General features: G+C 42.0%; 4 protein-coding genes across 4 annotated transcripts; 2 read left to right on the top strand and 2 right to left on the bottom strand.

The window, feature by feature from the left end:
* Positions 1–766: 766 nt before the first annotated feature.
* On the top strand, positions 767–3,686 carry Bfra_004717 (putative phosphatidate cytidylyltransferase protein; the record flags this gene model as incomplete). The annotated part of the gene is made up of 2 exons (XM_037335114.1): positions 767–1,661; positions 1,708–3,686. The coding sequence occupies 2 exons, from the start codon at positions 767–769 to the stop codon at positions 3,684–3,686; spliced, it is 2,874 nt and encodes a 957-aa protein (XP_037193648.1).
* A 1,323-nt stretch (positions 3,687–5,009) lies between these two features.
* On the bottom strand, positions 5,010–7,629 carry Bfra_004718 (putative glycosyltransferase family 22 protein; the record flags this gene model as incomplete). The annotated part of the gene is made up of 4 exons (XM_037335115.1): positions 5,010–6,402; positions 6,453–6,664; positions 6,716–6,946; positions 7,333–7,629. 4 exons carry the CDS (start codon positions 7,627–7,629, stop codon positions 5,010–5,012), a joined length of 2,133 nt encoding a protein of 710 aa, XP_037193649.1.
* Positions 7,630–9,201: 1,572 nt separating this feature from the next.
* Positions 9,202–10,890, top strand: Bfra_004719 (putative ornithine aminotransferase protein; the record flags this gene model as incomplete). Its single annotated transcript, XM_037335116.1, has 3 exons — positions 9,202–9,747; positions 9,935–10,636; positions 10,705–10,890. 3 exons carry the CDS (start codon positions 9,202–9,204, stop codon positions 10,888–10,890), a joined length of 1,434 nt encoding a protein of 477 aa, XP_037193650.1.
* Positions 10,891–13,056: 2,166 nt separating this feature from the next.
* Bfra_004720 (putative serine threonine protein kinase protein) lies at positions 13,057–16,117 on the bottom strand (the record flags this gene model as incomplete). The annotated part of the gene is made up of 3 exons (XM_037335117.1): positions 13,057–13,208; positions 13,273–15,850; positions 15,989–16,117. The coding sequence occupies 3 exons, from the start codon at positions 16,115–16,117 to the stop codon at positions 13,057–13,059; spliced, it is 2,859 nt and encodes a 952-aa protein (XP_037193651.1).
* Between the last annotated feature and the right edge of the window lie 140 nt (positions 16,118–16,257).

Genomic DNA, 16,257 nt, shown 5'->3' on the forward strand with positions numbered 1-16,257 from the left:
AGCTGAGCGATTATGCCTTGATGAATGACTTGGGGTGGAACGGATTGGGGGGCTTGTTTCCTGGATTTAATTATTAAGATACATACATATATTATACTACCAAGCACATACGTGCACAGCGAACTCTTGATTCTCTCGGCTCTGATGAGCGTGATTTGATCTCGGATGGGCAAATTAACAGAATCATGCTTCTATTAACAATTATACCATCTGATTGATTATGATTCATTATGAATTCTCCTCAGAAACAATGTGATAATACTATACTCACCATATTCAATCTCGAACAATAGAAATGTCGAAGTGCCTAGCCTTTGACAACATGTTATTTCAACATTCAATCATCCAATGGGTCAAATAGTCGAAAAAATCAATGATCTACATCTGATATCAGCCTTATGTTACTCTCCCTACTATTTATAGAAAATGGACGTTGACGCGGCCGCTAGCGGACTCAGAGCCTCGTGGATTGTGGCTCTGGATTGTGGATTGGTTACGTGGGGTGTAATGATTCAAAGATCTGGCATGTGAATAGCTTTCGTAATGTAATCATGAGGTTTTTCATGCCACGGTTTAGTTTGATACATTCTACTTTAAACTTCAATATTCAACCATAATTGTTGTTTCTATTTTGCGCCCATATTAATTCCCGAGATTTCTGAGATAACAAGACTTTGGGAGTGGATTGTAATTGAGATCTGGTCGGCAAGAGAGTAATGAATTAATGGGAGAATTGGATTGAGATTTATATTGAGGGATAATAGTAATGAACGAAGGGTTAGATTTGGATTTGGGGCTGAAGGCTGCGATACGGGAAGACTCGGGATCCCGGATACAGTTACAGATGCAAACACAGCAAACGCCATCGACTATGCAGCAATTGCAATCGCACACCCAACAATCGCATGCGCAGAGATTGAGAGAGGAAGCTGCACGGAGAGGGGAGACGAGGGATACTTTGACGGGAGAGAAAGCTCCGAGACTGGAAAGAAGTCCACATCCATATCATAAACGACATGAGGAGATCCCGTTTGGGAGCGAAAGGAGTGAGAGGAATCCGGTTGTTGGGAATTCGAAGGGAGGAGAATGGAATTCACGAGTGTCCGCCTCGAAACCGCCTTCCTTTAAACCGTCTTTCAATCTCAGACCTTCTAGCTCCCGTAAAAGAACATCTTCTTCAGGAGCTCCCGCCTCGCCATCACCTCTACGTTCGGCACAAAACACAGACGATGAATTATATGGTAGTGTTAGGGTAACAGCTGATGGATCATCAAATGGATATATCGAATTTACGAACAGCGATAGTGGGACTGAGGCAGATGATGAACATTTCCTCAAAGGCTTACCCGCTCCGAGAATAAAACCACATAAAGGATTGAGAGGTGCAGATGGTAGCATGTCAAGTACGCCCAGTCCATTGTTGAGCCCGGCTATTTTGGATGATGAGATACGATGGAAAGAAAGTGGGAGGATTAGATCTACAGTGTCGACGTCGAAGATACGTACGGAGGAGGAACAGAGAAAATTGATTGAGAAGTTTAAACAGAGAAGGAAGATGGAAATTGTGAGGAGAACGACTGAGGCGTGTTTGTTATGTTTTGTTGGAGGTATAATATATCGGAGTCAAGGGGTTAAGGAAATACTCTATTTGTGGAAGAATGGTATGCTTTTATCTCCAGACTTTCAGAAACTATGCTGACTATGAAGAACTTGGTTGTCAAATTCTTGTTATAAGTGGTTTAATAGCTTTATATCCACTTCGACTATTACGACATCTAAGCTCACGAACGCCATGGAATTCGCCATTCCCTCTTACTATACCTGCAACATTTGATCCTGCTCCCTTGTTATATCCTCCTACAATAACAATGCTCGTTTCGATTTTACTTTCAGTCAGTGATCCTAGTGGTCTTTTACCAAGTATGATACTTGCGATATCAACATTACCGAAGAAATTAATACCTGCTATTGGAGGCCTTGAAGGAAGAGATATGTTACATTGGGTATTGGCATGTATGCCACTATTTACAACAACATTAAACAGAGCTCCATTCTTGAGTAAAGAATCATTACCTTTGAATCCAGAAGTATTGGTTTTGATACCACCACTTCATCAAGCTTTGTGTACAACACTTTACTACCTCACAACTACTAGTCTCCTAGCAGCCGAACTACAATTATTATCAACCGCTCTTATAAGTTTACTACTTAGAGCATCATCTCCACAAGCAGTTATTCTAAAAGCACTTCTTTGGGGTGGTGGTATAGGGATTTTAGTCACTTGTACACATGTTCTTAGATGGGGTGTTGCATTAGCTCGAGTCCCTACCTGGAGATTCCGAAGACCTGATCCTAAAAATTTGGGTTTCAGATTTAGCAGGAGATCTTTATCATTTGGAACAAATACGTTGAGTGTTTTTGCTAAAGATAGATTCGTCAGTGATACGAGTGATGATGAGCTTCATCGTCATTATTCGCAGGGAAAGGGTGGAAAAGTACATTCTTCGGAATTTTCCCTCTTAGATGGAGAGCTATCAGGTATTTCGAGAAGAAACACTTTACCAGGATCTAGTCCTTCAAAATTAAAAACTAGAACACCTTCGGGTCGGAAGAAAAGATCGGCTTCTATCAGTCTTCAATCATTTTCCAAATTAACTTATGAACAAGCTACGATCCGGAAATGGGCATATGCTATTTATGTATATATCTGTGTTCTCGTTATTGTCCTGCTGGGTATCAGAGAGTACGTAGACAAAGAAGCATTGCAGGGTTATGAACCCGTGGGATGGGCACTGGGATATATGTTTGGAGATTTACCACAATTTCGATTCGAAGTTGTGAAAGCAAATTTGCAGCGATGGATTCCGTTACCTTCTCGTTCACATTCTTCTGATGATCTAGAGATACACGAACGAGTAAAGATTTGTGCGGAAAAGGGATGGGTAGAACGCATTCGTACTCAAGATTTCGGCGCGGCGAATACGCGGTTGATACTCTTGGGCTATTGGCTTCTCATTATCATTACGGGTCTCGCGATTGTTTTCCGTCTTTCGAAAATATATGAAGTGGATACGAGGAGAAAAGTTTTTCATTTCATGATGGTTTTTATTCTGTTGCCGTCGACGTTTGTGGATCCGAATTATTGTGCGTTGGCTATGGCGTTGGTATTGGGTGTATTTTTACTGCTGGATTTACTGAGAGCGAGTCAGTTACCGCCGATTAGTAGGGCGTTGGCGAAATTCCTAACGCCGTATGTGGATGGTAGGGATTTGAAGGGACCGGTGGTTGTTAGTCATATTTTTCTGGGGGTGGGATGTGCGGTGCCTTTGTGGTTGAGTTTGGGGAGTTTGTCGTCTTCTTCTTCTTCTTCTTCTTCTTATTCTTCGATGGAGGTGCTTGATTCTGTTTCGGGATCTGGACTCGCTTCTGAGAGGTTTTTATCGTCTGAGCCTTTTGAAGGAGATGTGAGGGATCCGTGGAAGGGATGGGAGATTCCACAGAGACAGAGGGAAATTGCTATGGTGGCAGGAGTTATATGTGTAGGATTAGGTGACGCGGCAGCAAGTTTGGTGGGGAGAAGGTGTGGAAAGAGGAAGTGGTATTGGGGAGGGGGAAAGAGTTTAGAAGGGAGTATGGCGTTTATGGTTGTGGTTGCGGTGGCGTTGGTGGGGTCCAAGGGTGGGTGAGGGGAGGTGGGTGGGAGATGGAGGGAGGAGATGGATGGGGTGTTACGGTGGGGAAAAGTATTGTTGCGGCGGGGGTGGCGAGTTTGACGGAGGCGGTTCTCACGGGAGGAAATGATAATGTAGTTGTGCCGGTGGTGCTTTGGTGTTGTGTTAAGGGGTTGGGGATTTAGGAGGGGGACATCAATTTCAAGGATTGGGAAGGGGAGGAAAGGGCGGAGAATTGGTGGGAAAGAGGAGAGAGAAAAGTTTTCTTACGGGTTGGGATTTGAATTTTGGGAATTGGGATTTGAAATTTGAAATTTGAGGTTCGGGGTTCGGGGATAGGGTATTTGAGAGATGGATGTATGCATAGATGCATAGAGCATAGAGGATAGGAGGGCATGTGAGAGGAATGGACGGGTGGATGGGTAGATGAATAGAGGGTGAAAGGGAATGAGAGGAGAAGAGTTTGAAGAGAGGAGAGTGTAGGAACATGAAATATTTGTTAGATGATATGATATGATTTGATGCGTACGATATCAATGGATTGATTTGATTACCTAGCAGGGCAAAATAATAATGAGATGAGGGAACTGAGATTCGGAAAAATAAAAAATACACGGAAATGTATCATTATCAATATCAATATTAATGTCGATGTCGATGTCAATGTCGATGTCAATATTAATATCAATGTCAATGTCAATGTCAATGTCAATCCAAACTGTCAAAACACGCTCTAGCAATTCCATTCCCAATTTCCCTCTCATTCATTCCACTCTATCAATTTATCACATGAATGAATGAATAAATGAATACATAAAAAATAAATAAACATGCAAGCAAGCAAGCAAAATCTATCTAGGTATTTATTACGAGTGTATATATTCCTCTTTCTCTTTCTCTTTGTGGTTTGGTATTTGGTAACTGGGATATGAAATTAAAGGGATATAGAGTTTGAGTTGAAAGGATAGAGAGATGAAGAGATGAAGAGATGAAGAGATGAAGAGATGAAGAAGATTACACGTGCATTCCCAAATGCATCGCAACGTTGAATTCTTACATGTATATATTCACACCCATTTAGAGATAGATACATTTACGTATATACAATACGTTGGAGACAAGAGAGTGCGAGGGTAACAGAAGAAGAGCACTTCCTCTGCTGATCGATCGAATCGAATCAAATCTATATTATATATGTATAGATAGGTATCCACCCACCTATCTTTTTTCTTCTTCATTTATTGTATACGTTTTTAGCATCTATCTCTCTTTCCAGCACCTCTCTCATCCTCCTTCCTCCTTTCTCCATCCACAACCCTGATAATCTCCCACAAACCCCTATACAAATTCCCAAACTACTACATCTCCACTCCTCCTCCAATCATCAATCCACTGGGTATTCCTCTCCCTCCAAATCTCCTTCATCTTCTTTCCTTTACCCGCTCCCTCTTCCACTCCCTCCACACCCCCCTCATAAAACCCCCTAACATCCTTCTCCACCCCCTCAAACCCCACCAGATAACGCGGCCACACTTTCTTCTCAACCCCCTCCTGCTCCTCCCCCTCCCCATCCACCACCATCTCCTCCCTCAAAAATCTCTCAGGATCATCATAAAACCTATCCGCCTCATCTCTATACCCCTCTCTCTCCCCAACCTCCAAATGCACCGGCGGCTCACACCCCAAAGCCCAAGCCCCCAATCCCTTATACACCAATTGACTTCTCCAGGGCGTACTATGACAGGGCATTAGGAAACCCACGAACGGTTTCGCTTGCTCTCCTTTTCCCTCCTCCCAATCTGGGTTTTTCGATGTCCCCATCATTTTTTTCGCATATTGGGAGTTTTCTTCTTTTTTAATATCGTAATTGATGTTCAGCGTAGGGGGCGCGTTTTCATCGAATGAAGCGGGGTAATGTTTCAAATATGTATATGCATCTGGAGAATGCAGAGGGATTCCTTGAGCATCCAGCATTTCTGTTTCGTATCTGTGGCGGATGAATGAAGTTACGGATATCACTGCAGATTGGTGGATGATCGTTGTATAAGCTGCCAAGGCTATATTGAGGAGAATGAGGGTAGTTAAAAGAGGTTTGCGGATTGTTTTAGTTTCGATTTTCGATTTTGAGGGGTTGCTTGTGGGGATTTGAGTTTCGCGTGTGAAGAATGATGTAATGGATGGTGCGGTTAGGAGGAGAAGAATAGGAAGAAGTGGGTATATGAATCGAACCTCTTTATGAGAGATTGTGCTTAAGACGAAGATCATCACACCGGTGAGTTGTGTTAGAATTGTTTGAAGGTTGGAGGTGAATTCTGAATTTGGTATTGTAGATGGTGTATGGGTTTTGAATGTCGAGAGAATCGTGAATGGAAGATAAGTGAGTAGTAAAAGTGGTAGACCTTGGGAGAAGAAATAATGCCAATCGTTTTTGCCATAAAATACGGCTAGATTTTGAGAGATATTAAAATGAAGCCATTGGTAAGGTGGAAATGTCCATTCTCCAAAGTATAGACGATCGGAAATAGCTGAGATGATGAGGATGATCGAACCACATAAGATGGCTTCTCTAACGAGAACAATGTAATCTTGTGGGATGGGTGATTTAGTTGTTTTTGGAGATACTCCGGGTATGAGGGTCATAATGATTGGCATTATGACACAAAACCATATTAAAAGATTGGTTGGTCTAAGAATGCAAGCAATACCTGCAAGAAGAAGGGAGTATCGAAGACTATTATAGTTAGATGATGAATCTCAAATATGGGACTGCCAAAATCTTACTGGTTTACGGATTCCGTTGTTCTAAAAACACCTCCAGATGCAGACTTAGTTGACCCCTCTTTCGTTCCCTCTTTGATTTTCTCTCCAGAATTAATTGCCATATCCCAAGGCCAAAAATACAAAGCAGTGATTGTTAAACTAGTTTCCAAAGAATTTGAGAAAGTTCTTGTTGAACAAAACCAATTCCAAGGACTTAATACACTCATGAGAAGCTGATGCCAATTAGTTTTCCATTCCTCTAAATATTCAAGATACAAACATACAGTAACATAACCAGTTCTACTACCCAATCCATACATTTTCTCTGCCATTTTCCAAGTATAATAATCACAAGCTGCAGCGAAAATAGCTTGAATTATATTTGGTAATACAGCTAAAACTTCAGCTCTAAATTGAGGAAAGAAATTTACAAATTCCATAGGTTTATTTATTAAATAATATGCAGCAGCAAAAAGAGTTGGATGTAATGAAGATCGTAATTGATAATGCCATTCCTGTTTAATCCAATTAGTATCTATTATTCGAGCGCAGCGAGCTATGGGGTTTGGGGGCTTGCCCCCATAAAAGAGAACAGTCAACTGATTTGAACTGGTATGATATGAGACGAGATGAGATAAACAAAGATTTGTATACGACGCTCCGCTGGCCCTCCCGGGGGGCCACTGCCGTGGGGGCCGAATATTTGGAAATGAAGTATAAAAAGTAACAGGAGGGAAACTTTTCCCAATCCATTTCCCTTTCTTCCCGCCTTCGCCAGTAAACTCACTACCATGGTCTATATTTCTTTCCCCTCTTCGTTTCTCATAAACCATCCACACTTCCCTTGCCCACAAAACGCAAAGAAGGAACTAAAATATAACAAAATCAAAAGATCACATACCCAAGTAATCCAAGCACCACTCCCCTCTCCAAAAGCCAATTCCCAAGCCGGCTCTAAAGCTTGAAAATATTCATCTGGCTGAAAGAAAGTTTTGACGAGAAAAGAATTGAAAATTCTGAAAACTAGAAGAAATGTCCAAATATCTTTTGCAGTTTGAATATTTACTAGAGCGTGAAGGCCATTTTCTTGAATATCTGAATTTGGGAGGTTGTGATTGAGATGATGGGAAGGAGGTGATGGTATTGTAGGTGAAGATGATTTTACCTCTTTGGTAGAGGACGGGATTGGATTTGACATGACGATGAGTTGTTCATGAGGATTGAATGGGATGAGAAGAGAGGGAAAGAATGTATGAGAAAAGGAAAGTTTTGGATATCCAATGTATATGCCACGTAAGGTTACAATTGGAGGATATATAAATTGTTTCTAGTCTTGATATCTGATATCAATTCCTAAGAAGCTGCCACGTGTTTGTGTGGTGGGAGTAATTGCCGGTATTTACCCGACCGAACATTGAAGACTTGATATGTTGATGCCTGGATGCCTTATTACCATTTCATCACACGAGCACCCCAAGAATGATATGTTCTCTACTATGCGGGGTGCCCATTTTCAAGGTTTTGTATCAAATGTCACCGATACCACCAACCAGTTATTAGAATTACCAAATCGCATGTTAAGAAATCAATTGAGTCTTCTGTATCGCTATCATTATCTCTTGGCTTTTGATAACCCATGGTTTAGTGGCACCCTTGTTTTGGTATGTACGACACTCCATCTCATGTATATCCCGATGTTGTAGTATATGCTTTAACTCTAACATGCCATTCAAATCATATCTGACCTCTCATACAGAATCACTCAATCACTCAAAACCGTCTCTGTTAGAAAAGAAGATGTTCCCTTTCACAGAGTTGGAAACAGAACCGGTGCAGAGAAGACAAGTTCCTCAAATCAAAAACTCCATTTCGTCCAATCAAATTCGGAACGATTATGCTTAGAATATCAAAGCCCCAATGATAGGTTCCAAATGAATCTTGGACCCTCTAAATCCTCTTTTCACCACCGAACGACTAGGTACATGCAGCACCTAGACTATGCGTATCCACTAAAGTACACCCTAAATCATCATCTCCGCCTCACTCGATCCCTATAAGCAAGGGGTGACGAGGGACGGAAAGCAACGGATGTGTTTTGGAATCTTTTGTTCCCCTAAGTGCAGGTATAAGCAGGATGGACAGGAAGCGCGAGTAAAATGATAGAATGGTCTTGATTTGGGAAATTTCTGTTAGTCAAGGAAGAGATCAGCTGGGTGGGAAGATGGGATATACTTGCACTTAGGGGTTTAGTGAGTTTTTGATGATGAAGAGAAAGAGAATACCGGTACCTAGATAGATATGATTTTCTCCCGCTTTCCTCGAGTATATAAAGAGGCTTGAATCCCTTGCTTTGACTTGGTCCGACCTGTTCTACCACTGATACTTTTGATATCGACATTTTACATACAATTTATTAATAAAGCGAAGATTATACCATAAATACAAAGTAAGTGACAAACATTGTACTAAATAGGTATTTAACCCTTAGTTTATTCCTTTGGTGTACTTTTAAGTACAAGCAAGCAATCTTCCCTTTCAAACATTCATCCCACTTCATCCCACTTCCTCCTGCACTTCCTAACAATCATTACTACAAATAATATTCACAACTACAACAACACAACACAACATCTTACAATTACTTACAATTGCATACCAAAATTCCATTTCATCTCACAATTTCACCTTCTAACATAATCTCAAAATCATAGTAACAATCCACAAAACACACCCCCAAAAACATCTATCACAAATCACATTCCCATCAAACATGGCTCCCCACGCAGACACCCTGTCCACCACCAACGGTACCGGTAGCACACTCAAAGCTACCGCCCCCACCTTCTCCCCCGTAACCAGCATCCCCGAATCCAAATACCATTCCACCTCCACCGCCTCCGCCATCCACGACGAACACGCCTACGCAGCCCACAACTACCATCCCCTGCCCATCGTCTTTGCCCGGGCCTCTGGATCCTCCGTCTGGGACCCCGAAGGAAACCACTACATCGATTGTCTCTCGGCCTACTCCGCCGTCAACCAAGGCCATTGTCATCCGGAGCTCGTGGCGGCTCTGTGTGCGCAAGCTCAACGTTTAACGCTTTCCTCAAGAGCATTCCATAATGATGTTTTCCCTAAGTGGGCGGAGAAGATTAAACAGGTTTTTGGATATGATATGGTTTTGCCAATGAACACGGGAGCGGAGGCAGTAGAGACGGCGATTAAGATTGCGAGGAAGTGGGCGTATAAGGTTAAGGGCGTTGAGAAGGATAAGGCGCTCATCTTTGCAGCGGCGGAGAACTTTCATGGAAGAACGGTATGTTGCATTGATGTTTCCTCATTCTTTCATACCCCTCTAGTCTGCCTCCACGGCAGTGGCCCCCGGAGGGCCAGCGGAGCGTCACCTACACCTTCTTCATGGGGGCAAGCCCCCAAACCCCCATAGCTCGCTACGCTCGAATTGTTTATAAGAGTATAATACTAACTCTAAATTTCCACTACAGATGACCGCAATTTCCATGTCCGTCGATCCTGAATCTCGCGATAACTATGGCCCATATGTTCCAGGTGTCGGTGCTGAATGCCCAACTACCAAGAGACAAATTAGATTCAACAATGTATCTGACCTCGAAATTGTCCTCGAAGCCCACGGAAAGAATACCGCTGCCTTCATTGTCGAACCAATTCAAGGTGAAGCCGGTGTGGTTGTCCCAGATGATGATTATCTTGCAAAGATTCATGCTCTTTGCAAGAAACACAATGTCCTCTTGATCTGTGACGAGATCCAAACTGGTATTGGTAGAACTGGACGTATGCTTTGCTCAGAATGGTCTGGTATTAAACCAGATATGGTTACTCTCGGAAAGGCCATCTCTGGTGGAATGTACCCAGTCTCTTGCGTTTTGAGTTCAAAGGAAATTATGCTTACTGTTGAACCTGGTACTCACGGTTCTACATATGGAGGTAACCCATTGGGTTGTGCAGTTTCTATTCGTGCTTTGGAGATTATGGAAGAAGAAAAATTGACTGAGAGAGCTGAAAAGTTGGGTCATGTCCTAAGAAAAGGATTGGAAGATTTCAACAGTCCTATGATTAAGTTGGTTAGAGGAAAGGGTTTGTTGAACGCTATTGTCATTGATGAGACAAAGACTGGTGGTCACAGTGCTTGGGATTTGTGTATGTTGATGAAGAGCAAGGGATTACTTGTAAGTTTTTTTCTTTTCTATTTTATGATGGAAAGCTATTTGAGATGAATATGGCTAACAACCCATAGGCCAAACCAACCCACGAGAACATCATTCGTCTTGCACCACCTCTTGTTATCAGCGAAGAAGATATTCAAAAGGCTCTCGCCATCATCAAAGAATCTATTGATGAACTACCAAACCTCAAGGGCGAGAAGGAAGATGTCGTGATTCCTGCAGGCGAGAAGAATGTTCATATCCCCTTGGAAAATTAAAAAAAAAACTCCAATTCTCATTCAGTACACGCATTTTTTATGAAAAGGATTTTTGTTTCGTTTTTCGGAGAAGGGTTTTTACAAAAGCTTTTTGGGTATCTACTGTTTTTACTTTTTCCTTTCTCATCACAAAGATGTTTTACGATCTAAACTGGCATCGGCGAACGGGAGGGAAAAATGATTCATAAACATGACGTTTTGCGAGACTCCGCTTTCATGAGTTGCAATTATACCAGGAGTTTTTGGGGGTATCTACTGTTTTGGGCGACCAGAACATGACGTTTTGCTTGACTTTAAGTCGCAATTATACCTAAAGGCATTGGGAAGAAGGAGTTTTGATTTTTTGGGGGTATCTACTGTTTTTGGGCAATTTACTTGACGATTGAGCATTGAGGTTCTTTGATGCAATGGAACGCCATGCAATATCGGGAAAAGTGATTGAGTGGAAAACATGACGATTTGCTTGACGTTACGGAACTATAAAGTTGAAGTCGCAATTATACCTAGAAGGCAAAGGCATTTGGGAGGGTTTGGGGGAAGGGGGTATCGACTGTTTCTTGATCTACCTACCTCCTACTTTATTTTGGACAGTAAGAAAGAAGGAAGGGGTGGTTGATGTATGGAAACATGACGTTTTTGCTGAGCGCAACGCACCTTGGGATTCTTGGGATGGGGTGGCTTGTAGCAAGTATACCTACCTATCTGGTTCCTGGTTGAGGAGATGTTTGCATGAGGAGGGAGGGGAGGAGAGGGGAGGAGAGGTTGTATGTGTGGTATCTGGATAGGATAGGATAGTAACAGCAGAGCATATAACATCGAAGCATAAGATATCCCATTACCTCGATGTGAGAATGATAGCCAATCCTATGGTCGGATGTGAGATGTGAGATACGTAATATGTGGTGCGTGACGTCTGGTGCATGATGTGTATATGTGATATCCATACCTACCCGCTTGTACATCATCACCTACTTTCCAATGATGTACATATATACATGTACACGTCGTATTAATCATCTTGTGTACATATCATGGGAGAGAGATGATGCGGTAATTGATGAATGAATGGATGAATCGCCAAGGAAGCAGGGAAAGGAGGAGAACGGGAAACCGGTAATTAGTGATTAGTAATTCGCACAAGCACCCTCAGTCACTCACGAATAGTTCAACATAGTTATGGATCACTCATATTGTGATTAATGTATCTCTATCATCCTATCCTATCCTATCCTATTCCATCCCATTCCATCCTATCCCAATCCACGAAATCCAATATCCTAAATCCTGTTCATTCTGAAACTGCCTACTCACTTGCTAGTTGACCAACTTCCTGGCTTCTTATCCACAACCTGCTCTACTGCATTTCATGATATGATATGATGATATCTTCTCAGATACTATGATGCAGATCAATGCAATCCATGCACGCATGCACGCATGCATACCCCATGATTCCCTTGCCTCATCCTCCTCAGCACAACCATACTTCAAAATAAAAAATCCCTCAGCAACTTCCCAAATCACCAATCCAATCCAACAAGTAAAATGAAAATCCCAACCAAACGCCAAATCCAAATAAATCCCTGGGTGTGTTGCGCCAATAAGAGAGGAGAGGGAGTGTCCGATTCAATCCATCCATTCATTTGCGTGTGCGTGTCTGTCTCTATCAAACACCATCAATCCATCCATCCTCCTTCCCAACCTAACCCCATTGAATCTTGCAAAAAGTTGAAAAGAAATAGAAAAGAAAACATTGAGCAGCTTGTGTATTCACAAGCTCTCAATAACTGAAAATAACGATACTAGTATGAAGTAAGATAACGCCAATCTTAACCATTCCAACCCTCCATCATAATCATCAGTAGGTTGTGAGACGAAGTGAATGTCGTATGTACCTGCTTTCATATGAAATCCCCATATGAAGCACAAATCCAAGTACTCCAGTCCAAAGAAAAGGAAAGAACAACCAAAATCCACATAAAAACAAAGAAATTCCAAAGATTTCTAAAAACTCATACAAAATATTCAGCCTGAAATGAGTGAGAAAAGAGATGGAAGTTGTTAAACTCGAATGACGCCCAAACTATGCATTTGCGTTTACGTCCATGTTATCATAATGCATTCGACTAATCGAAAGACCAGCTTTCTTGCTTGTCTGTATATGGTTTATTTCGGTGGAGTATTATTGATGGTAGGAGTAGTTCCTCCACTATAACTTCGACGTGGAGATGATGATGGAGGCGGCATTGATTGATGTTTGGCAATAGCTGTCATCTTCTTCTTGAGGACTTGAAGACGAGTACGAATCATTTGAAGTACTATTTTCAAATTAGCATTTCATTTACAAATGTAAGCCTTCACAAAACCAAGAATTATAGTTACCTTTCAAGACATCTTTTCTGTCACCGAAATTGATACCATTAACTTCTCCCCCTTCAGATTTCTCCTTGTCTTCTCGTAGACTTGATGATCTCTTGCGAGGAATAAGTTCTTCATCATTTTCGAGAACTGCCTCAAGCATTCTGATGGCAGTTGTGTATGAGATTTCACAGCCAGGAAGATCTTCATTTGCCAACTCATTGATAGCAGCTGTACGACTCATTTCTAGAGCACGATCATACATCAATTTTTCAGCAGTTATACCAGAGCTCAATACAACACCATCAGTGGTCGAAGATCCACCAACCAATCTTGAAGCTGTTGAACGATTGTTTGGGTGCCCTGGATGATCTTCAGGAAGTCGTTTTTGAGCCTCGACCAATTTAAGGCGAACGAGTTCTGCTTTCTCCAAAACTTCATTGAATCGAGTTCGGACCCACTGAACTGCACCGTTAATACGGTTTCCTGCTTGAGCTGCTGAAGATGAATCACTTCCTGGAGTGTGTCCTCCACTAATGATTCCACCACGTTGCTTTCGTGACCACCAAGCTCCTGCAATATCCATGGATTTTGAAAGAAGTGATAATGACTTGACATATAATACAAGTGCTTCTTCGGATAAATTGACAATAGCCTCCACGGTGAGACCATCATCTTCATCCATAGCATCACCCATTCTTTCGGGATTTGGACCTCCTAGGCCATGATTCATAGAAGGTGCTAAAGGAATAAGTTGTCGATATTTGACTTCAGCAAATCCATAAACAACATCACTTCGAGTTGCAGAATCCTCAATAATGTTGACAACTCTTTGATCCTCATCAATAGGTCGGCCATCTCCAATCAACCCAGCATTAGATGTAGGATAAGTGGGATAAGGGTTGTATAATTGTTGTGGAGATGGACCTTTTCCAATGAGAGTTGGAGACCAAGAAACTCCAAATACTCTCACACTTGCACCTTGAAGTGCTTTGGCTATAGCTGAAGCAGTTGATGGACTACTACCAGTTTTACCATAAGAACCATATGAATTTCTCGCAGATGATGTATCTGGTTGGGCTCTTCCTGATGCTTTTTGAACTGTACGTGACGGTGGTACAGCTACAGCTCCTGTTGTCGAATTTGGTTCTCCCATTGAGGTATGTCTTCTGGGTAATTGTTTAGGCGTTGAATTAGCACGTCCAAGTCGCGGATTTGCAGCCATCTCATCAGCAAAAGCATTTACTTCAACAGCTTTCTTCTCAACTAGAACATATTCTCTAGCATCACGGACATCTTGCTCGGCTTCAGTAATAGAATTACTCGATTGAATCTCGGTTTTGGTTTGCAAATTTGCTTGCTCATCGTAACGTTGTTTCCTGGACCCAGTTCTTACAATTGGATCATAGTTTGGTTCCGTGCGATCCTTGCGGTCTCTTTGTCTGGGCAAGGTATCCACATTTGGAGCAGTTGCAGCAGAAATTGGAGGAGGTCGATCTCTCGAGCCAGGACGACCCGAGTTGTGACCCGGTGTTCCAAAATGTTGATTGGATTCTACAGTAGGAGTTCTTGGAGATTGCTCCCCGATATCTCTGGTAATCAATGATTCATATGCCGTATCAATATGCTTGACAGTTGGACTTTCACGTTGACGATCTCTCAAAGATGGCTGACGGACAATTGAAGTTTCCGGAGATTTTTCTTTTGGTCGATCATCTCCAACCAAGCCAGGAATTGGTTCGGTCACAACTGGGTGAGCAAAGTATTCTGGAAAGGTTATTCGATCTTCCGGTTTCTTTTTGAGGAGACGTCGCACAATATCCTTCAAGTCTCTGCTATAGATACCCCTACTAGGGAATCTAATTTCATCTTGGTTTTTCTCAATTTTTTGTAATAACTGAACATGATTTATTGCTTTGAAAGGTGGTCTTCCTGTCATCATTTCATAAAGAACCGTTCCAATAGACCAGAGATCAGCTCGCGCATCGTACTTCTCGTAACGCAAAATTTCGGGTGCCATGTAAAGGGGTGAACCGCATAAAGTCTCTGCAAGGGAAGTAGATGGTAATGATCGAGCAAATCCGAAATCTGCCAATTTAAGCATCGGTAGTGAATTGATTCCAACCATAGCCACAACGGATTCCTTGCTCGCTTTCATGGCTTCCGGTCCACCTTTCGCCCTCTTTGCTATCCATTCCGGTGATGGGATTAAAAGTAAATTTTGTGGTTTAACGTCCCTATGTACGAAGTCCCGTTCCCTTAAGAATTCCATAGCACTTGACAATTGTTTGAAAAAGTGACGAACTACAACTTGGTTGAGTCCGCCTTCAACCGGCATAGGATATTTCTTAACCATATCATAAAGCGTAGGGTTATCGGCCAGTCTATCCCTCTTCTTAATGAAATATGACAAGTCCCCCAATTCACAGTATTCCATCATCAGATGTATATGCGAGGCAGATTCTCTGCAATCAATGAGGGCAACGATGTGAGGATGGTAAAGGCTTTTTAATATTTCGATTTCGACATATAGGTTATCTTTGAGTTTCTTATTAAGTCTGGATAGGTTTACGGACTTTATCGCCACGAGATTTCCACTGGGCTATGATAAGACGCGTTAGCATTAGAAGTATCAGAGAATATGAGACAGAAGTTGTAGAGATCTCGGTCCTGACAGCTCTCAAGAATCATCATAAACGGTAGATAAGATGACAAGGCTGCCATCTACTCCATTACATACCATATGTGTACCCCGATAAACCGTGGCAAAACTCCCTTTCCCAATTTGCTCATTGATAGTAAAGGATCCCACGCCAGTCTTTTGCCGTCTTGACGACAAGGATGAAGTTGAAGTAGTTGTTGAAGCCATGACTGCGATTGTTCATCCAGGAAGGTATAATATCCTTCTCAGTTCCTTGAAAGATCCTCCCCTCGACTCAACAACTCGAAAGAGGCAATATCCTTGATGAAATAATCGTCTGCATCGACACACTTATTGTCGCTTTGATA

Source organism: Botrytis fragariae, assembly GCF_013461495.1.
Source record: "Botrytis fragariae strain BVB16 chromosome Unknown tig00000050, whole genome shotgun sequence".
In the NCBI taxonomy this organism is placed as follows: domain Eukaryota; kingdom Fungi; phylum Ascomycota; class Leotiomycetes; order Helotiales; family Sclerotiniaceae; genus Botrytis; species Botrytis fragariae.